Below are 23471 nucleotides of genomic sequence, written 5' to 3' on the forward strand. Positions count from 1 at the left end.
AGACTGCCCTGTGAGTGAGCCACACTGGCACTGTGTCCCAGACTGCCCTGTGAGTGAGCCACACTGGCACTGTGTCCCAGACTGCCCTGTGAGTGCCACACTGGCACTGTGGTCCCAGACTGCCCTGTGAGTGAGCCACAATGGCATTGTGTCACAGGCCTGCAGCTGACATCAGCACCAACCAAGATCGCGGTGGCCACCACACAAGACCCCCAGGTAGACTGGTGAAGATCAACTGCTCTTGAATTCATGACCTCAGAATCTGCATGTTAATAAGTGGTTGGGTAAGCCACCAAACTCTGAGGAAATTTATGTGTAATTATTACTAGTAGGTAATGCAATTCAGATATAAACATGGATACAAAACATACGTTTGACCATGTGTAGAACACTGCAAAGTACTCACAAAGAGAGCTACTGTGCTCTGATGTGGGTGGTTGAGAAAGGTTCTTTATTCTTCTCTATACGTTTTTATACTATCATGTTTTTGTACCACTTGATTTGTCAGTTCTTCCTCCCTCCGTCCCTACCTTCCTTCCTTCCTTCCTTTCTTCCTTCCTTCCTTCCTCCTTCCCTTCTTCGCTCCTTTCCTTTCTTTATTTACATCCCAAACACTGTCCCCTTTGCCTCTGAGAGGGTGCCCCTTCGTACCCCCTACTCTAAGGCATCAAGTCTTGCAGGATTAGGCATATCCTCTCCCACTGAGACCAGACACGGCAGTCCTCTGCTACATATGTACTGGGAGCCTCAGACTAGTCCATGTATGTTCTTTGGTTGGTGGCTCAGTTTCTGGGAGTTCAGCTACTGGCTAGTTTTGTGTCAACTTGACACAGCTGGAATTATCACAGAGAAAGGAGCTTTAGTTGGGGGAAATGCCTCCATGAGATCCAGCTGTAAGGCATTTTCTCAATTAGCGATCAAGGGGGAGAGGCCCCTTGTGGGTGGTGCCATCTCTGGGCTGGTAGTCTTGGGTTCTATAAGACAGCAGGCTGAGCAAGCCAGGGAAAGCAAGCCAGTAAACCACATCCCTCCATGGCTTCTGCATCAGCTCCTGCTTCCTGACCTGCTTGAGTTCCAGTCCTGACTTCTTCAGTGATGAACAGCAATGTGGAAATGTAAGCTGAATAAACCCTTTCCTCCCCAACTGCTTCTTGATCATGATGTTTGTGCAGTGTTGGGGTCTCCCAGCTCCTTGTCACCGCCAAGCCTACCTTGCTGTTACACTAATCACTCTCCTTCAAAACACCAGCCCCCTACAGGCGCTGAGACCCACCAGAGAGTTGCTGTGTCTCCACCGCCTACCGAGAGGACCCCCCCCCCCGATCTCCCAGAATGCAGCACCCCAGATCTCCCAGAATGCAGCATCCTTGGACTGCGGACGCCAACAGATACTCATCCCCGCCTCGATCCTTGGACCCGCCTACGATCGGACCGCTGCCGGCAACTTCAAAGAATAAGGAGGAGGCTGGGAATTTTTCCATGTTACTTAAACAGAGTTCAGTTATTAAACTTCGAGCCTTGATCAGAAAATTTGTCTAGGCTTCATTTTCCTTTCGCATCCTAATTTAGGATATTCCCGCCCTTCAGGACGAACCTAGACCCGAGTGTTTCCGCGGGCGGGAACACTCAGTGCAGGAATAAAAACCCTGACTAAGACACCAGGGTTCCTGTTTAGTTGACACTATTGATCTTCCTGGGGGGGGGGGTGCCATCTCCTTAAGGGTCTTCAATCCTTCCCCTAACTCTTCCACAGGGGTCCTCAACCTCCATCGAATGTGCATCTGTGAGTCTCTGCATCAGCTTCAGTGAGCTGCTGGGTAAGGCCTCTCAATGCACTGCTCTCCTAGGCCCCTGTCTGCAAGCACAACATAGCATCATTAACACTGTGAGGGATTGGCTCCCGCCTATGTGATAGACCAGATCTAAAATGGTCTGGTCACTGGTCTGCCATCCCATTAGTCACTGCTCCATCTTTGTCTCTGCAATTCTTTTACCCAGGATAAATTTTGGGTAAAAAGTTTTATAGGTGGGTTGGTGTCCCCATCCCTCCCCTGGGGTCTGTCTGGCTACTGCAGGTGGTTCCATCAGGTTCCATATCCCCACTGGGCATTTTGGCTAAGGTCATCTCTGTTGACTCCTGGGGACCTCCCTCATCCCAGATCTCTGGGACTTCCTAGAGAATTCCTTCCACCACCACCCTGCACCCCCTACACACACAGCTACATATTTCCATTCATTCTCCTAGTCTCTGGGACTCTCTCCTGTTTGTGCCTGATCCTGGCCCCCTGTTCCCCTCACCCTCCTCTCTCCCACCCAGATTCTTCCTTCCTCCCACGACTATTGTGTTACCCCTTCTAAGTGGTATTCAAGCTTCTTCACTTGGGCCTTCCTTCTTGTTAACCTCTTTGGATCTGTGGGGTATATGATGGGTATTTGATTTGTAATTCTTAAGCTATTGTTAAAAAGTATGTGATAGTTTAAAAAAGAATGGCCTTATAGGCTCCTTTATTTGAATAGTCACCAGGTTGTGGAACTATTTGAAAAGGATTAAGAGGTATGGGTTATTGGGATACATGTAGTCTTATGGGGAAGTGTGCTCTGCTGTGATGATAATGGACTGACCCTCTCAACTGTAAGCCAACCCCAGTTAAATGCTTTTTTTTATAAGAGTTGCTGTGGTTACCACAGCAATTGAACAGTAACGAAGACTGAAGCAGGAGGGCTGCTGTGACTTCAAGACCAACTTGGGCTACGTAGTAACTTTCAGGCCAGTCTGAGCTACAGTGTGAAACCTTATCTCAAAATAAAACAAAATAAAAGTAATCAGTGTGGTGTAATCCCAGCACTTGGGAGGCAGAAGCAGGCAGATCCTTGTGAATTTGAGCCCAGCCAGGCCTATATGGAGAATTCTAGGCAAGTTAGAACCACATGGAGACTGTTTCAAAAGAAAAAAATAATAAAACCAATATCTAAACTGAACAAAATATGCACGCCATGAGAAATTTGTAATTACTCACATGGTATCTCTCACTAGCTGTTTTTTGTTGTGTTTTGTTTTGGGGTTGGTTTTTGTTTGTTTGTTTGTTTGTTATGTTTTGTGGATGCCTGCTTGTCTGAGTATGTACCGTATCTGTCCAGTGCCCATGGTGGTCAGAAGAGAATATTAGATCACCTGCGGTTACAGTTATATGTAGCTGTAAGCCACCTGATATAGGTGCTGGGAGCCTAACCCAGGTCCTCTATAAAAGCAGAGGTATTGTTCTTGCTAACTCTCCAAGCCCCCACCCCCACTTGTCTTTTTTTGTTTTCTTGTTGTTATTGTGAGATAGAGTCTATGTAGCCCAGGCTGGCCCCACACTCATATAGATCCCCCTGCCTCTGCCTCCTAAGTGCTGGGATTATAGATGCATGCCACAACACCCCATTCTTTGTTGTTTTCTTGATTTACCATTATCTAAACCCACCTTTGGTGCAGGATGTTTTAAATGCTTTTGAGTAGCCTAAACTCTAGAAAGCTGAATTTTTCTTTTCAACTATGTGCATGTTTGTCTCTTCATGAGTTTTATGTGCCGTGTGTGTGTGTGTGTGTGTGTGTGTGTGTGTGTGTGTGTGCAAGTGCAAGGGGGGTTTTAGATCTCCAGGAACTGGCCTTGCCAGTGGTTTTGAGTCACCCAGGTTTTGGAAACTTGATCCTCCCTAAAAGCAATAAGCACTCTGCACTCTTAACCCAGGAGCTAGTTCTCTAGCTGTTCTTGGGACCCCTGCACTCACTGGGGACATCAGCCTCAGTGGCAAGGCTGCCGCACAGGTAGAGTCCTGACTTAGTCAGCTGCAGTTCATGTGTGGTGATGCATGAGCCGCTCACACTGCTCACACTGCTCACACTGCTGCTGGCTGGGTGATGATGGTCTGCTCCAGAGGAATCCTGCAGGCTATGACTGTGGTTTTTGTTGAAGATGTCCCACAACTCTGGACAGAGCTACACCCTCTCCCAGAGAGAAAGAGAGAGAGAGAGAGAGAGAGAGAGAGAGAGAGAGAGAGAGAGAGAGAGAGAGCGAGCCCTGGAAATACCAATAGTGAGATTTACCAATAATGAGAGACAAGAGTTCATCCCCAAGCCACAGAAACTTCCACACTCCCTCAATAAGAGTATGTGCACCCTGTGACCCCATTTTATATAGGAATATATAGCAACCACCTCTGTTATTCAAGGCTGGGTAATGTGGAGGGTCTTGATTCCCAACCTCAAGGGAAGTGTTTCCCTTTAAACCCGGGGCTGGACAGCTGTTTTACACACACACACACACACACACACACACACACACACACACGTATGTATACATATATACATACATATGCATACACATACATATATGACTCTAGAACTTCACTTCTAAGAGACAAGTTCTCCAGTAAAACTCCAACAAGTGACTACCCTTGATTCTAAAATATTCTAGTTCTTCCCAGAGCCCCTCAATGCATTAAAGTTTCAGCAATAAAGTTGTAATCAATGAAGTGTGCATACAGATGAGATTATAACCGCAAGGTTTAAGAAATCCTGATAGCCAGGAAATTAATTACAACTTTGAAACTCTTACTATAAGGAAATGCTCAGGAAACTCATTTCAGTGAAGTCAGCTTTGAACTTCGGCCTGCCCAGAAAGACAAGTTTACATTGCTTTCAAATTAAGGGGCCCTCTTAGTAAATATCCCAAAATGCTCATTCTCCGGTTAGACTCAGGTCCTTCAGACAAATCAGGTGATTAAGTATCGACTACAAAAGCCAAGATGACCATGCCCAAGGTGTCTTTGCATGCCCGGGGCATGGTTCCTTCTGTCTCCAACCAAGTGTCTAACTCAAGACCAGAGGCTTCCAAGCTATCCTCAAGGAACTGCCCAGAAGTGGTAGTGAATGATACATGGCTTTAATCCCAGCACTCAGGTGGCAGAGGCAGGGTGACCTTTGTGAGTTTGAGGCTGGCCTGGTCAACAATGAGTTCCAGAACAGCAAAATAAGAAAAAAAAAAAAAAAGTAAAACTTACTAAAAAGCTTTTGTATCTAAAAATATTCTTTTGATTCTTTCTCAAAACACTTATTGTATTTCCCTTTTACTTTTCAACAGTACTAAGGGTCAGCCCACATCCCTGTACTCTACTAGTAACCAACATCCTGGACCATTTTTTACATTTTAATAGATCTCCAAAGACTCTGCAAAAGCGAGGAAAGGAACTGTTACGTTTGTTGGATGTCATTTTTACTTTTACATATATACATGCTGTGTCTGTATGTGCACACGAGTGCTTGGTACCCATTGGAGACAAGAAGAAAGTGTTAGATCCCTGGGAACTGGAGTTTCTTATGAGCTGCCATGTATGTGCTGGGAACTGAATCCAGCTTCTCTGCAATAGGAGCAAAGTTCCCAACCACTAAACCATCTCTCTAGCCTTTGTTTTTGAGAAAGGTTCTCACTATGTAGCCTTAGCTGGGCCTGAAATTTGCTATGTAGACCAGACTGGCCTTATACTCGGCAATCTGCTTGCCTCTGCCTCCTCAGTGCTGGGATTCAAAGTGTGCACCACCACACTTGGCCACCAGTGTTGTTTATGTCATTTATTTATCTTATGTATGAGTTCTATGATGCATGTACACCCGCAGGCCAGAAGAGGGCATTAGACCCCCTTTATAGATGGTGGTGAATCACCATAGGGGTGCTGGGAACTGAACTCAGGACCTCTGGGAGAGCAGCCAGTGCTCTTAACCACTGAACCATAGCTCCAACCCAGCTGTTTAAATTTTTTAAAAAATCATCAGCATATATTATAAAAAATGACTAATAAATGGCAAATACCAGAAAGGCTTTTTACCACTGGACAAGTTTATAGATGGCATGTGGAGGCTCTCTGGGCATTTTTATCTGGTCTTTCTCTTCATTTCTTACTAGTAACACAGATCCAATCTCACAAGACCCTTACCCTTAGGGGATACATTCTAAGATTTCCCAGCAAACAACCATGGGCCTACGGACCCCTGCATATGCATGCTCCCAAGCACACAATACCTGTGATAAAATTCAACTTATAAAACACAGGAAGAGAGTAACAACTTAATACAAAACAATCACAAAGTCCCCAAAAAGAGTCGCATGAATGTGGTCTCCACACTTACAGTCGTGTTTTCTTGTCTCCCTTTTCAGATCTTCTCTCCTTTCAAGAACAGGCTACCTGAATACAGGAGCTGAGACACCCACTCTGATAGCCCACAGCAGATCTGATAACCAAAACACAGCTGGATAGCGGCTAACCGCCTGGACATTCTGGGCAAAGAATCACCACACACCAGTCCCACCTCAGTCCTTACTCAGGACCAATTCCCGTTTAGTATTTTCAGAGCAGTTTGACTTTGGGTAACTGATCTACAGAAGACCAAGCCTTGGGAATGAGGAGACTACTGTTATTATGCTACGTGCAACTTGGGAATACAGAAATGTGCCCAGTAGCTCATCCCCGACGCCTTACGTGAAAGACATGATTATCCTCACAAGCAACGCTCTCAGAGAGCCAAGCGGCAGAGCCAAGCTTCAGCACAGATCAGGTCTGTACTGCTACACAGTGAAGCTTGAGTACAGAGATGTATCAAACCTGACCTGCGAAGTTTCAAAAGCCTGGTGGCAGGAAATGTGGTCAAGCGCTCTGGGAAACAGATACAGGCATTTTTGATAGGGCATTTAGACACTGAAGCAATTTGACAAAGGATTATCAAAATTTAAAATAGGCATCTAGCACACCCCACAACAGATATGCAACTTTTTCTTTTTAAGATTTAGTTGTTTTTATTTAATATGTGTGTGTGTGTTTGTCCTTTGTGTGTGTGTGTGTGTGTGTGTGTGTATGTGAGCCACATACATGCTGAATGCCTCCAGTGGTCAGAGAGGCCATTAAGTGCCCTGGAACCGGCATTAAGGATGGTTTGTGAGCCATCACTACCTTGGTGCTTGGAACTGAACGAAGGTCCCTCTGCAAGAGAAGCAAATGCTCTTAACTAGGGAGCCACCTCTCCAGCCCCTAGACACACAACTTTTCATCTGACCATTCTATTCCAGAAATACAGCCTCCACAAATATTCTCAAAGATCCAGCTGTGATGGTGCATACATTTAATCCCAGCACTCGGGAGGCAGAGGCAAGCAGATCTCTAGGAGTTTAACGGGTCAGCCTGATGTACATAGCAAGTTTCAGGGCAATAGAGTGAAACCAGTCTCAATAAAAGTAAAGTAAATGCCAGTGATGTCTAAACACAGATGTATAAAGCAATAATGCTGAAATAGTCAAAAAGAAAAACAATCACGTGAGTTAGCCTAAATCAAGGTGCTATATTCATTGTATATATCCAGACTATTAAAGGGTCTATAACCTTTAAAAATGGATGTCCAAGTCGTCCAAATACACAGAAAAAACTTTAAACATAACAATGAATGAAAGGTAGATGTGGCAGAACAACAGGAACTACACTTTGTTTATTTGAAAAACTAGTGTGAGAAAAAGTGTAAATTCACAAGGCCAGGTGTAGATTCCTAGTGTTTCCTGAGTGAGAGAAGAGGGGGAGGAGGGAGGGAGGGAGGGAGGGAGGAAAGAAGGAAGGAAGGAAGGAAGGAAGGAAGGAAGGAAGGAAGGAAGGAAGGAAGGAAGGAAGGGGTGGGGTGAGCATCAGATCACTACATCTAGAACAGCAGGATTCCCTCCTCCTCCTCCTTCTCCTCTTCCTCCTCTTCTCCCTCCTTCATACAAACACACAGCCTGAAAGAAGTTGGTTTTTTTTTTTTTAAGTTCATGCATTATTTATTTATAAAGCATTCATACAACAAGGTCATTTTTTAAAGCCACAAATACAGGCAGTATATAAAGTAAGTCGGGAGCCATGTTCCCTGCAATGGCCGTAGCCCCTTGTTTCGGGTCTTTCTCAAACTGATGAGAAGTCATTAATTGCATTATTAGTAACTAGTGAACAAAACTGATAATAAATATTCCAACGATCTGTTTTTATAAAATACTAACTGATACGTGAAAGCAGACAGGGGACTATCTGGTGGGGAGGGAACGGCAGGGTGGGGGGCTGGGGAAGGGCTTGCTCTGCATCACAGGAAGGAATATGATTGAGGGTGAGGGGAACTAACACTACAATAATGCTTTATCATAATGTCTTTAGTTCACATGATGTAGTTAAAAATTAAGTAAAAAACAAAAAACAAAACTAAGCAGTATTTGCAGTTGGCCAAATACTCTTATTACCTACACTGACTTAAGTAAAAAAAAAAAAAAAATTTACATGTTTAAGAGCCTCATCTTCCTTTTCTTGACTAAAAAACAAAATTACAACAAAGTAATAAAGGAACCGACAACTCCCAATAAACCAATAGGCAAATTCATTATAAACTGACCCAAAAAAAGAGGCTCAAAACACTGCTGTTAGATTTTCTTCGCCAACATTACAGTGGTGCCCTGGCAAGCAGAAGCAGTTTCAACTCCATAGTTCTGTGTCTGCAGTCACCACTGAGGTTTGTAGAGCATCCACCCCCCCTCGTGTCTGAGCCCCCCAGGGTGACTGAAGCTAAGAGACCTGCACAGTGATCAAGATCCTCAGGAGTTCCGATGAAATGGTGTGAGAGCTAACTCCAGTCATTTGAATCCTATTGTCCAGCAAGGTCACTGCTAACCGGTTAGGATGCTGGCCAGGAGCCTCATTCACAGACTCCTCTCTCAGGTCTGTAAAGTCAATCACCTGGACTGAAGGGTCCTCACACACAATCACACAAAGTCAATCACAAGGGCCTCAGGTCCTGACAAAGCCGTGACGGACTCCAGATGGAAAAAAGAAGCATTTCAGAGAGTCTTAGCCTTCTTGCCAGGTGTAGTTTTTTTGCAAGTCACTGAACCTCCATCTTCTCTTCACTTCCACAAAACGTGTTCCTCTCAGTTCGTTCAGTTTCTGATACTGATGTCTGTCCATTTTCATCGTAGAGGAAGACTGTTCTCATGCAAAGAAGGAGGCCTCTAGCAATCCTGGAGAGAGCTGCATGCTTGTGACTGGTGCAGAGACTGGCAGCTTGGATAGGAAATGACAGCCCTATGCATGTTGGTGCATCCCTACCACACACTCACATGTACACTCACATGCGAGCCTGCGCATGCATGCACACACACACACACACACACACACACGCACGCACGCACGCACGCACACACACACACACACACACACACACACACACACACACTGAACACTCTCATCATCATCATAATTATAATCATCAAGCAGGCTTGCTAGCCTCAGGTACAGCTCAGTAGGAGGTTTTAACACTGGTTGAGCTTGAAGAGTAGGAGCTGGACTTCCTGGAGAACTTGTTGGAGGTGAGTGAGATTTGCATGCGGTTCACAGTGCGGACACTTCGGCAGAGGAGCGCGTTTCGGGCGTGATCCCTGAAATCTTTGGAGACAAAGTAATAGACAAAGGGGTCTATGCAGCTGTTGAGGGTCGACAGGCAGAGGGCGACAAGGTAGAGGGCATAGACGTGGCTCTGTCTCTGACTTTTGATTAGGAAATAATGCACTACGAGCAGAAGGTTGCTGGGAGTGAAGCAGATGAAGTACATGGCCAGCACGGTGATGATGAGTCGGATAGCCCTCCGCCTTTTCTTCTCTGAGTGTTCATCCATAGCAGAAGAGCTGAGCGTCTTGATCATGAGCACGTAGGCAGACGCGGTAAGGAGGGCTGGGAACAGGAAGACTCCAATGGCCAGGGAGAGGAAGTAATTGAACATGTCCCCCACCAATACCTCCTCAGGCAGCACATCGTGACAGGTGGTGATGTTCAAGGCTGGAATGTAGATGGTCTGCTTCATGACATACAAAGGGATGGTGACCAGAAAAATCAGGAGCCAGATTGCTAGGGAGACGCCAACCGCGAGGTTTGCCTTCTTCCTGGGGTGCCCCATGGGGTTCACGATCACCCAGTACCTCTGCACGCTGAGGCAGGTCATGAAGAGGATGGAGCAATACATGTTGCCATAGAAAAAGCCAATGAGCACCTTGCACAGGGCCTCCCCGTAGACCCAGTTGTTGCCACGTAGGTGGTAGGCGATCTTCAGGGGGAACCAGATGACAGAGAGGAGGTCGGCCAAGGCCAGGTTGGCCATGTAAATCACGGCGGGGTGTTTCTTCTTCGTTCTGAAAAGGAAGATCCAGAGGGCCATGCCATTACTGGGCAAACCAATCACAAACACAATAATGTAGACGGCTGGAAGAAAGACAGTGGTCAGCTTCCCGGTGAGGATGGACGCAGAGAACTCATCGATGGAAAAACCTGGTTCTACCGGAACCCCTTTCCCAGTGATTGGAGGCGGGGTTTCCAATCTGCCAATGAGACTTCTTCCTTTACTGTTGTAGGGTCCTGTAGAAAGAAAGCAGAGCAGAGTCATTACTGAGATAAATGGTCCAACAGTAGGGCTGCTGTGCTTTAAATGGAACATTTCAGATGAACACAGACAGATGCCATTAGAGTACTGCGGACAATATTCTCTTTGAGTGACCGACCGTCCTACACAGGGTGGTTGGTGATGGTTGAAGTCTTAATTCTTGTGTGTTCTGACAAGTATTTTACCACTGAGCTACATCTTCAGCCCCAGCACTGGTATTTCGTTGATGGTGACAGTTTTGGGTTCCCTACAGTGACTTCTAGGAATCTTAAGACTGACAGGGTTTCATTTTATTTTAAGTAGCTACACTCATTAGTTCTTTTATTCAATCACACAACCACCAACAGTCTTTGATGGGTCAGTTAGTAAAGAGATGGATGACAGGTGATAGATGATAGATAGATAGATGGATGGATAGATAGATAGATAGATAGATAGATAGATAGATAGATAGATAGATAGATATAGATAGATAGATAGATAGACGATAGATAGATAGATGTTAGATAGATAGATCAGTTTAGGATTGTGTGGAGTCGCTAGTGAATAAGGCAGCCTTGTCTTGGCATCAGTTGTCTTGGTTCTCATTCTCTAGTGTAGGACTCTCCTACTCTGGCCTTAAGCCAAGATTCATCCTAGCTGTCACCACACCCTGCCCCAGGGGCCAGCCTAGGAAGATTCCAGAACCAGGAGGCTTTCCCTTGTCTGGCCACAAGAAATACTATAATGAGTGGGCATTCCCCACCTCTCTTCTGGCTTCATAAACATCCTCCCACAGAGCTCAGTTGGCAGGCAAGCCTTTTAGCATCAGGACCAAATGTGTTCTGACTTTCGAGCGTGTAACAGCAAGCTTTAACTCAGGTTGCTTCCTTCATACCATGAACTGAACATTCAAAAACCACAAATAACCCTGGGTGTGGTAGGACATGCCTACAGTCCCAGCTATTTGGAAAGCTGAGGTGAATGGATTGTTTTAGCTTAAGGAATCCGAGACCAGCCTGGGTGACATAGCGAGATTCCATCAAAAGCAAGGCGAAGCAGAACAACCCTAGCAAGCAGTGACTGGCAAGCCCAGTCTTCATCCTGCCCCATCCTGTATTCCCTCACAGACCTGAAAGAGGAAGAAAGGACACTAAAGAATCTAACTTTCATAATGAGTCTGAGGTCTCTACCATTGGGAAACACCTGAACATCGCTCACGTGACGAGGAAGACAGTATACCTCCCTGACTTTCTCTCACGTATTGTGTGCTCAGTTATCTGACCTGCTTCTGGCTCCAGACTCGGGTTCTACAGGATCGTTCGCTTCTGTAGGCTTCACCACGTAGCGCTGACATAGGGGGTGGGAGGAGCATTGGAGGTCACAGAGATCAGCAGTTCCCTTTCCACCTACTGTCCTAATCCGCAGTAGACAAGGGTCTTTGCACCCTAAGGCACAATCTTAAGAACACTATCCAGGTTATCCAGTCAGGCCCTCGGTCCAACGACAATGGTCTTTTAACAAGACAGAGGGAAGTTGGGGACAGAAAAGGAGAAAACAGCAGAGTAAGCAACATGACGGACAACGGGAACAAAGTCTGGTATACTGTGCCAAGGGGCACCAAGATGGCAGCACCCACCCAGATGCTGGAGATGGACAGATTCTCTTTCCCCCACCACTTTCATTCCTGACCTCTCACCGCAGAACCGAGAGAGTAACATCTGTCATTTTATAGCTCTAATCATCACGGTGGCCTTAGGAAAATAAACACATTTGATGTAAACATATGACCATTGTTTCAATTTTTTCTATAACTGTCCAAAAAAGAGCACTTTTTAAAAATTAAAATGGGGGCGGGGAGCTGGAGAGATGGTTCAGCAGTTAAGAGCACTGGCTCTTCCAGAGGTCCTGAGTTCAATTCCCAGCAACAACATGATGGCTCACAGCCATCTATAATGAATTCTCATGCCCTCTTCTGGCATGCAGGTGTCATGCAGATAGAATATTTATTCATAAAATACATAAATCATTTATCAATTTTAAAACAAAGCCAGGTGTAGCGGCATATGCCTTTAATATGGGACTTTGGAGGCAGAGGCAAATAGACCCCTGTGATTTTGAGGCCGGCCTGAGAGAATTATAGAATACCACGCCAGCCAGGGCTATATAGAGCTCCCATCTCTAATTAATTAATTAAAAAATTACAACAAATATTCCTAAGGAGGTGGGGGATGAGGCTCAATTGGTAGAGAGTTTGCCTATTGTGCCCCAGACACTGCAACCCCAGGACTCAGGAAGTAGAGGCAGGATAATTGTAAATCCAAGGGTGTCCACAGCTACATAGTGAGTTTGAGGCCAGCCTGGGATACATGTCTCAAGAAAGATTATTCCTGAATATTACAATGTTCTTCAGATACTGAATTAGGTATGAAGAATGTGTTCTGCACGGTAACCCCGTACTTAGTACATAGATCCATAGTGGAACATTGTTGCACAAAATACCCTTCTACGCAGAATGCATGCTGGTTCCCTGGAGTGTTTTTCAAGCCAGAACCAGGAGTGATTATTATCGAAGCATCTCAAGGAAAGAGTAATGATGCGTTTACAGACTCAACAGCTGCAAGGAAACCTATCTAGGATTAAAGGTGTCTTTATCGCCAGCACAGTGCCACAATTCTTTTAGTGTCCCAGCCCCTGGCCCAGCCCTGACATACCTCAGTTACCAACATCCATGGAAGAACTGAGGGGGGTCCAGAGCCACGGCTCCGCTACTCATTTCTACGGCACACAAGACTGAAACACCGAATGCCAGAGGCCACACACACAGAGAACCACAACAGATTACAGGACCATGGGCACCATCATAAAGATCAGTCCTGACTCAATGTGGGTCTGAAACGACGGTCTGCACTACACGCAAGGCACCTGTATCACATTCACCACAAACCCGACAAGGCAGCTAATGCTATTATGCCTCATTTTATAGATGAAGAAACTAAGGCACAAATCAGTAACTACGTGCACATCCTAAAGTTAAACGGTTGTTATGCGGGAAAATTAGTTCATTACCAGAAGCCATGGTTTTGCTCGCTATCCCCCACTACATCTAACTGGTACTACATGTTAGACCCCACAGAGGTCGGCCCAACCTGCATGGATTCTACACACACATTTCCTCCTTGAGCAAAATATCTAAACTTTTACATTTAACACACTAAAGGTCACTTTCTTCAATTAGCCCCTCCTTCAAAAATTTACATAGTCACCTATATCAATGTCAAAATGTTCTGCTAACCCTTTACAGGGATTTAAAATAAAATGGCTTTGTAAATCCTCCACAGCTGCCCAGAGGAACGGTGAGCAGTGGACCAGTGCTCTGAGGACCCCACTCATCCGCAAAGACATCGAAGCCTGAAACAGCCCCGCTACGTGTATTGGTGGTTAGTTTTCTGTTGCTATGACAAAACATTATGAGCAAGGCAGTTTTCAGAAGGAAAATGTTATTTGGGCCTATAGTTCCCAAGCGCTCAGTGTCATGGCGGGGAGACCGGGCCACAAGCTGCAGGCATGGTGGCAGGAACTAGAAGATGGGAACTGACACCTTCAAACGCAAGTGAGAAGCAGAGGGAAAATCAAAAGTGGTGGAGACACTTAACCTCAAAGCCAGCCCCAGCAACACCACACCTTCCAGACAGGGCCACTCACTGGAGAGCCCTGTATTCAAATATCCGAGCCTACTGGGGGGGGGGGGGGCACTCATTCAAAGCAACCTGAACTTCTGTGGTCCGTGGCTAAGGTTTGAGAGTTCTCGCAAGGAAAATCAATTTGCTTCTGTTCCCAAAGAAAGTTACATAATGCTCTCTAACTACTAAGGTCACACACAATAAGAGATGATTAGACACTCTGAAGAAATCTTGCTGGAACGGACTCTGACCTCATCGTGATCACAGTACATCTGCGCAGATGTAACAAAGAGATAAAAGGTGAGCGGCTAGGGGTGGCAAGATGGCTCAGAGACTAAAGGTGCTTGGTGCCAAGCTGGCATACCTGACTCTGAACCCCAGAACGCATGTGGTTGAGAGAAGCAAGTCCCACAGCACAAGCTTATCTCCCCATGTACACAGTGGTATATTCACACACACACACACACACACACACACACACACACACACACACACACAAGGGTGAGGGAGACTGTAATTTAAAAAGTGATTTATACACAACATACACATTCCTCACAGTTGTGGTGGGAGAAAGCCGCAGCACCGTTAGGATCTCGTGAGCGCCCTCTCTCTCCCAGACTGCAGGCTGCCAGCTCCGCCTGCATCCTCACAAGCCCAGACAGGGTTTCTCTGTGTAGCCCTGGCTGTCCTGGAACTCACTCAGTAGACCAGGCTGGCCTCGAACTCAGAAATCCGCCTGCCTCTGCCTCCCAAGTGCTGGGATTAAAGGCGTGCGCCACCACCCACCACCCGGCAGCCTTAGGTTTCTTGTTGCTAGGATTCAGCACCTAACTAAGGGAGGAAGTGTTTCCTGTGGCTCACAGCAGGGATGCCACACAGGCAGTCACACTTTGTGGGAGAGGGGTGGTAGATGCGGATGCAGGCGCTCAGCTTGCCCTCTCCTTGTATGCAGGCTGGGATTGCAGCCTTCAGAATGGGTGGTCCGGCCACACTCGGAATAGGAATTCCCTCTTCGATTAAAACTGTTCTGGCAGGGCACGATTCCTAGCACAGGGGAAGCAGAGGCAGGTGGATTTCTGAGACTGAGGCCAGCCTGGTCTACAGAGTGAGTTCCAGGACCGCCAGGGCTACACAGAGAAACCCTGTCTCGAAAAAACAAAAAACAAAACAGAACATAAAATAAAAAAAAAAAATTAAAAAAAAAAAACTGTTCTGAAAAATGCTTCTTGGCTGAGGTGCAGGAATTCCTTAAGCCTAGAAATTTGGTAGCAGCCTGCCCCAGCAGAACTAGAACCCATCTCAAAAATAAACAGGCTGAGATATAGCTCAGCTGCTACATGCCTGGAAGGCTTCTACTACCGGAAGCCAGAAGTCTGATCACTAGCACCCTATAAAACTGGGTGTGGTAAGCCCACACTAATCACAGCACTCCATGAGAACTGGAACTTCAGTACCACCACCCTTCACTACATAGATAAACTTGAGTGTGAGTTCAAGGCCATCATGAGCCATATGAGACTCAGAGACTCAAACAAACAAGCAAATGAAGCAACCAAGCATGCTGGGCACGATAGTGGTAGCAAATGTCCATCATTGAAAAAGGAAGGAAAGAAGGAAGGAAGGAAGGAAGGAAGGAAGGAAGGAAGGAAGGAAGGAANGAAGGAAGGAAGGAAGGAAGGAAGGAAGGAAGGAAGGAAGGAAGGAAGGAAGGAAGGAAGGAAGGGAAGGAAATAGGTTGTTGATGCATGCTGCAACATGGGTAAGTCTTAAACAACAAACAAACAAGTAAATCATTAAATAGGAAGGCAGCCACAGCGGCCCATACATTATGTGAATCTATACATACCAAATATCTAGAACAGGCAAGACCATAGGTAGAAAGTTGACTATCGGTGACCAGGGCTGGCTATGGGAAGACTGTCATACAACAAAGGTGGATCCTATGGGTCATCAACATGTGTTCAAATTGACCACTTGGATTGGTCACAATTCTGTAAGTATACCGAAAGGCACTGGACTCTCTTTAAATGGGCTAATTGTGTGTTGTGAAAATTATTTAGCAGCAAGACCCTAATAAAGCTATTAAAAGTAACACAGAAAGACAGGGGGAGGGTAGAGATGAAACACATCTAGCCAAGGGTTACTGATCACTGCCGTTGTGGTGGGTAACAAACCATTAAATAAGAATGCTAAAGAGAAAGAAGGAAGAAGGAACAACATTCTACCTAAAGAAGTATGGCTAGGGTTAAAAGTAACACAACTTTAAAAAAGGAAGAGGAAGAAAGACTAGGAGGCAGGGGAGAAGGCGCCATTCTTAGATCCCCCAAGCCCTGCGCAGATATACCACTCTAAAGGTTGGGGATGCCCCTCAGTGGTAAAGTGTTTGTCCAGCATGGACAAGGCTTGATTTCCAGGCTGCCTCCCCAAACCCCTCACAAAACAGAGTTGGGAATCCCAGCTTTAAACTCAACACTGAAGAGTCTGAGACAGGAGATCATGAGTTCCAGGCAAGTCTGGGTTCTTCAGCAAGATCTTGAATACAAAACAAAAACAGCAAGTAAACGGTAGCAGCCATCCACATTAAACCATTAAGGCCCTCTGTGACCCAGTTCAAAGGTCCTTGAGGCTTGGGCTCTGTCCGTTCTGTATTGCATACCAAACCACTGGCCCTGATGCTAGTTGTAAACCAGGTTTCAAAACCGAGCGGAGACTATGGGTGACTATGAAGTGGGGACACACCGGAGTACCTGGCTCTCAGTACATCTTATTTGCAGGGCTACAATCAACAGTTCCTGCCAAGCATACAAAAACACACACCCACTCGTGTTCAAGGCCACACCCAGCCCCGACGACTGCCAAATAGGAAATAGGCCTGTGTATCAGCCTGTTTCTAAGTTACTATACCCCTAGTCCTAAGATTAGACACTCACCTTCCTACAGGAAATATGCAGCCAACTGTAAACAAGAAACCAACAAAATAAGACGCTGTCACCTGCGTCATAAGACTCTAATGTACATTATTCAAAAAACCTTAAATCTAGGGTCCTCTCAGCAAGCTATAAAAAGTGTGTTTCCTTGAAGCAGAATATCGGGAGAAAAGCAAGCTCTTGTTCTTTCTGTCTTAGGTTTTCGGCCACCCAGAATGCAAGCTGACACAATCTTCTTAAAAGCCGTTTGGCAAATATATCAAAAGTTAAAATGTACTAGTTTGTGACCTGGGATTTACCTGTAGGAATCTGCCTCACACCTGACCCCGTCGTGGAGAACATTCGTTGAATCATTGTTTAACCATGGTACAAAATAATCATCTCCATATCAAAAACTATTTCAGTAATTTATGAGAGCTATAACACCCCTACAAAACATGGACAGAAGTCTGTCTCCTGACAGTATATAGATTTATTGTTGAAATGCAAATAAGTCCTAGGACAGCTGTTGCAGGATGGTCCTTCTGGGGCTTAAGGGACACCAGTTGGCGGTGGGCTTGTTCTCAGTGTTTTGGCCCTTTTTCCAGAGTTCTTTTGCTACCAACTCTTGGGAGCACAGGATGGAGAGGGAAAAAAAAAAAAAAAGGTTTCCGTTGCTATTCATTCTAGGTACACTTTTAGCAAACTCTGTAAACTCTTTTGCGTTTTCTCAAGAGGAACTGTTTTCCTCAACATTTGTCCAGATAGTAAAACCATAAGAAAGTCAAATACAGACTTCGTGAGGCCTGAGGAATCACGGTTAATTAGTAACAGGAGGAAGGCAAAGGGGACCAAGCATCAACCTCAAGTCCCATCTCCACATTCATTAGAGTTCTTATATACTATGAGAAAGATCCTGTGTGCCCGTTCACAAAACACTAATTTAACAAGACGAAGCCAGGCATGCTGGTGCTGGTCTACAACCATAGCTACTCAGGATGAGGAAGTAGAATAGAACCCCGGGCTCAAGGCCAGCCTGAGTTACCTCGTGGACTTGAGGAGAGTTTGGGCAATTTAAGGAGACTTTGTCTCAAAATAAAATATAAAATTAGGGTTGAGATTCTAGCTCAGTGGCAAAGTGATTGGTTAATACACAGAGGCCCTAGGTTTAGTGCCTAATACCTGGGCCACACGTGGTGTGTGTGTGTGTGTGTGTGTGTGTGCGTGCGTGCGCGCGCGCGCGCATGTTAGTGTGTATATGCCATCTTTTTTTTTTAAAGATTTATTTATTTATTATATGTAAATACACTGTAGCTGTCTTCAGACATTCCAGAAGAGGGAGTCAGATCTCTCGTTACAGATGGTTGTGAGCCACCATGTGGTTGCTGGGATTTGAACTCAGGACCTTCGGAAGAGCAATCGGGTGCTCTTACCCGCTGAGCCATCTCACCAGCCCGTATATGCCATCTTTTAAAGCTGTTAAAATTGTGTTACTGACCTTTACATGTTAAATCCCATACTTGTACAAGGCCTTCTAATTTGGAAATGTGTATTTTATGCATTTCTCATGTAGAAAAGCATGGGAAAGATACAAATCAAAATAGTAGTGGTTATTTTAAGTACCAATATTTAGGATGATTCCTTTAAACGTCTCCTTTTCCTGTTTTTTTTTTTTATCTTTCTTCTTTTCAGTGACCACATATTACTGTTATAATTTAAAAGAAGAAAATGTTATCATAATTTAAAAAAAAGAAAATGTGATTGGGAGCCGGAGAGATGGATGGCTCAGCACTGGCTGCTCTCCCAGAGGACCTGGGTTCATTTCCCAGTACCCTCGTGGGCTCACAACTGTCTGTAACTCCAGTTCGAGGGGATCCGACACCCTCACCCAGACGTGAATGCAGGCAGAAACACCAGGGCACATAATTTTTGTAAAATTACATTTTAAAATGTTGTCTAGGCATGGTGGTGCATTCCTGTAATCCCATCATTCAGAACAGACAAAATTGCTGCAAGTCCAAGGCCAGTGTGGTGAACACAGACAATTTCAGGGCAACCAGGGATACACAGTGAGACTATTTCAAAGGAAGAAAAAGAAGACTACAACAAACAAACAAACAAACAAACACCCAAGAAGATCCAGTCCTAAAACTGAAATGGACTGACTGTGTGACTAGGGAAATAGCAACCATCCAGCACTTGCCCAGCCTGTGCAAAGCCCTGGGTTGGACGCCCAGCATGGCAAGAAATCAAGAAACAAATTATGGAGATGGAAGACGGGGAGGGGAGCAGGAGAGGGAGACAGTAGTAGTGCTTGTGACTGAGGGAAACTGACTTAAATGTCACATTCGCCATTCAGTGCCCCTCCCCCCAGCTGGGACCCTTTCCGAGAAGCAATCTTTTGGGGGTGGAGAAAACCAAGCCCAATCTGCTATTTAACAAGCCAAGGAGCACACAGAAAGACCAGACCTAAGCCGCGAAGCAAAGATGGCAAGATGCCCCACGTCCTAACCAAAATTAATTTAATTACAATTGGGGAAAGAAAATTAAAAAAAAAAAACCTCCGTGTATCTAATGTCTGTTACTAGACTAACTCTTTAGGAAAGTTACCGGCAATGGAGCATAATTATGCAGAGAGAAAAACCAAGTTGGGATATTAAGCAGCTCGGGTTAACAAGTAACCTGATTTTTTTTTTTTAATTGTTAGAATCAAGTTCACCATGTACGCTAGGAACCTCTCCCACCCAATCTCCTCACTCTGAAAACAGAGGAAGTCGACTAGGTGAATCATGAAAATAATCGCTTCCAATCACTTTTTTTTTTTAAGTTTGCACACACTTTGCTCCTGAGTTTTTAAATTTCTAACTTTAAATGACAGGCAAACGGAGAGGGATTTGACGCTCTTCTACAACTTAACGACCAAGTAAAAGTGAGAAATAGCCTTTAAGACTCCTGCAAGTTTAGCGGGGAAACGGAAACGCCAGGCCAGGTTTGGCAGTAGCGCTATCACTGGCAGCAAACACCCCCACCCCACCCTACAGCCTACAGAGGTCTCCGTGGCTTCTAGAAGCGTCAGTTCGAGCTCACCTGGAGCTGCACCGCCCAAACCGGCAGCGGGCCAGAGGAGCACCGCCCCGAACCGCTTTCTTGCAGTTCTGTTCCTTAGGCTTGGCAGCCTCATAGCGAGACCTGGGTGACTGCCAGTATGCGCTCCCGGCGGCGGGAAGGTCTCGAAATCTCTAGGCTAGAACGTCCCCTGGTCGAAATGTAAGGGTCGGAAAGGTCCCCTTCTACCACCACGTGACATTCAAACCGCCTGAGTCCCGTGCCCAGCGCATCCACTGCGATGCCAGGTACGGTAGCCCCGAGTGGGTCTTGAGCACTGTGGTTCAACCCCCAAAGAAAGGGTTCAGTGGGTGCGAGTGGGAACTCCCCAGGGTTCGGGCTCCCACTCACTCCACCCAGACGTGAGCCATCAAATTGTTATAATCCGGGGGTCTAGTAAGACCCGGCTGGACGTAGTTCACAGGGTCCACGAAAAGCAATTACTGACTCAGTGTTTGCAAAGGAACGACCGTAGGGAGGGAAGGCTGAGTCCTGCCGGCGCTCCTTCCTTATCTCCCCGAACCACGTCGACGAGTAGAGATTGGAAGTGCCCAGACCAGGATTGTTTCTAGCACGTCCTTGGTGGCACTTTGGTGTCCCGGCTGATTGGCCCTGGTTAGGGACCCCCATCAAAGCTACTGAGAGTGCCTAGGGGGTGTACCCGACTCCCCGGACTCCCCCACCAGCCCAGCGCGTTCCTTCGCCGCTAGAGCTCACCCGGTGCAAGGTTCTCGGTCCGATTGCAGGAGACCGAGGCCGCCAGAAGGGTGATGCCTCCCAGCAGCCACGCCAAGCTGAGACTTCGCATCCCCGGACGTGGGGCGAGCGGGCAATCCGCCACCAATGGTTCGAAACTCTGAGCCCTACTCTGAGCACAGGGTCCCCTTCCCTTAACACGAGATTCACTGAGCCTTCCTGGGGCGGGACCTGTTTCAGTGAAACCGGAGCCCCTGGACGCACCTGCGGGAGGCCACACCCCCACGAGACCACGCCCCCTTCGGACGTCCTACGCAGGCCCCACCCCGGGCCACCTGGCCCAGCACAGCCTGCCCGTAGCTCCGGTGTGCTGGCCAGCGTCCACTTGGCTGCTGGAGTCGCCTGCGGGTGGGGTTGGACCGGTGAGGTGGCTACACTGGAATGCAAATGACAGGAAGGTTGGGACCCAGGGTTTTTAGAGCCTGGGCGATGTCCAAAACTATCTTTAACCTTTAATTACTTCGGAGAACCAGCGAGGTCATCGTCTTGTGAATGTTAGAAAGTCTAAGCTGGGTTGCCTTTGTCTTCAGTAATTGGTGTGGAAGGCTTTGTGGTGTAATGGGCAATGCAGGACCGATATGAAAGGGGGTTTTGTTGGTTGTTGTTTTGTTGATTGTTGTCTTGGTTTGCCTTTTCGAAAGCTTTCTTTCTTCCCTACCCACCTGACTTCAAACTTATGACGATTTTCCAGCCTCGACCTCCTAAGTGCTGGGGTGCCAGGATTGTGCCACCAGTTCTGGGAATAATTCATCTGTTAACAAACCTGGATGTGTGGGAGGCACTAACCGCCAATGGTTCAATACTCTTAGCTTGTCTAATGCCCTCAGCACTGTATGTGCCCGCTCCATCTGTCATCCCATTTTACAGACTAGGAGATAGAACTTAGAATGTTTGCTGCCTCTCGGGTTACACAGTTCTTTGGCACAGTTTGTAAATATCCAAGCTCAAGTCTGTGACTGAAATTTGTCCACAATTTGTTGCTCTATACCTGATTCCACTCAGGTCTCTTCTGCGTCGTGATCCCGTGTTCCAAAGAAATAATATAAGCATGGGTTGGGGGTGTGTAGCTCAGTAGTAGAGCACATGCTTAGCATGTCCAAGAACCAGAGTGAATCTCCACCACAGAGACAGAGGCAGGAGCATAAAGAGTTGGAGGCCAGTTGGGCTACATAGTAAAACCCTATCTTAAAAATAAGTTAAAACTAAGACTAAATCAGATTTTACTGTTGTTCAGGAAAACTGTGGTTTGAATTACAGAGAAGATACTGGAAGAATTCATAAGTGGAAGAGGCTCGGATAGAGCCTGGAAGCAGGTGTCCCCACGGGGAGAGGATTTCAATGTAGGAAGAGCTCGCTACAGTCCTGGACAGCTCTGAGATGATGACGGAGTCAGAAGAAAGACCGGAGTTAGGCATTTCTCTCAGGTTTGAGGATGTCCACCTGGCATATTACAGAGGGGTTCCACTCCAGAGGGAAGGGTCAGATTGACTCATCCTCTGAGGAGCCTTCAGTGAGGCAGTCACTGTTGACAGTTATTAATATCTGTGCAGCCTTGAGCCAAGTGGTCACCGCCATCGTCCCACAAGTGTGTAGAATGCAGTTTCCATCTGATGAAAGGTCTGGGTCACACCTCAATGTGCCTGATGGAGGGTTAGTCTTCTGCCTCTTCATTCTGTCCCCACAGGGGATTACACACAACTAGAAAGCAAAGAGAAACAAATGGTCCTGAATAAGCCATGACAATAGAATGCTTCCTTTCTAGATGGCAGAAATGGACAGGCAATGGGCACACACACACACACACACACACACACACACACGCACGCACACACACTCAGGAGTGGTCAGAGAAAGCAGCCCAGGGGTTGAGACAATTCTCTTTAATGGTACATCTCTGAGGGGTCTCTCGTGGGCGTGTCTCAAAGAAGCTCTTTTGGGAATGTGAATGGAACATAGCTTTTTCCTTTGTGTAGGCCTTGGGTGTGGTCAGGCTTCTCTCCTTCTGTACCTCTATGACCTTGGATAAACTGTTCACTCTATGTTTTGATTTCTCACTTATGGAAATGGGATTAGCATTTCGTCTATTTAAAGACCCTAGGGATAAAACAGGTTCTTATATGAGGAAGCACAAAAATCTTTCCTTTTGGGGGGCTGATGAGATGGCTCAGTGGGTAAGAGCACCCGACTGCTCTTCCAAAGGTCCTGAGTTCAAATCTCAGCAACCACATGGTGGCTCACAACCATCCCTAACGAGGTCTGACGCCCTCTTCTGGAGTGTCTGAAGACAACTACAGTGTACTTACGTATAATTAATAAATAAAAATTAAAAAAAAAAAAACTTTCCTTTCTCTCAGGAGTCCCACCGCCTGTACCACAGCTTTCAGGGTGTGACTTCAGGACCCACCCTTTGGAAAATTGACTTCTAAAAGCAGAGTGTAATCTCACCTAGAGGCTGTTGGAATTCTGAGTTTGAGACCAGCCGGGTCTATGGAGAGCGTTCCAGAACAGCCAGATCTATACAAAGAAATGTTGTTAGCGGGGAGGGAAGAACCCGGAGAGAGTGGGGCCATGAGT

At 46.2% G+C, this 23471-nt stretch overlaps 1 protein-coding gene across 1 annotated transcript; it reads right to left on the minus strand.

Annotated features, from left to right (window-relative positions):
* Positions 1 to 9250: 9250 nt before the first annotated feature.
* On the minus strand, positions 9251 to 21042 carry F2rl1 (F2R like trypsin receptor 1). Its single transcript, XM_021208799.2, has 2 exons — positions 20859 to 21042; positions 9251 to 10443 (listed from the first exon to the last, which is right to left on the minus strand). The coding sequence occupies exons 1-2, from the start codon at positions 20947 to 20949 to the stop codon at positions 9335 to 9337; spliced, it is 1200 nt and encodes a 399-aa protein (XP_021064458.1). The 5' UTR covers positions 20950 to 21042; the 3' UTR covers positions 9251 to 9334.
* Positions 21043 to 23471: the final 2429 nt, after the last annotated feature.

This window comes from Mus pahari, chromosome 11 (assembly GCF_900095145.1).
Source record: "Mus pahari chromosome 11, PAHARI_EIJ_v1.1, whole genome shotgun sequence".
Classification (NCBI taxonomy): domain Eukaryota; kingdom Metazoa; phylum Chordata; class Mammalia; order Rodentia; family Muridae; genus Mus; species Mus pahari.

What these genes read in the sequence shown, in the direction of transcription:
- F2rl1 (XM_021208799.2), bottom strand. Translation starts at nt 20,949, where the DNA reads ATGCGAAGTCTCAGCTTGGCGTGGCTGCTGGGAGGCATCACCCTTCTG. An exon ending in GACCGAGAACCTTGCACCGG is followed by an intron (nt 10,444 to 20,858) that starts GTGAGCTCTAGC and finishes TTCTTTCTACAG; the next exon opens with GACCCTACAACAGTAAAGGA.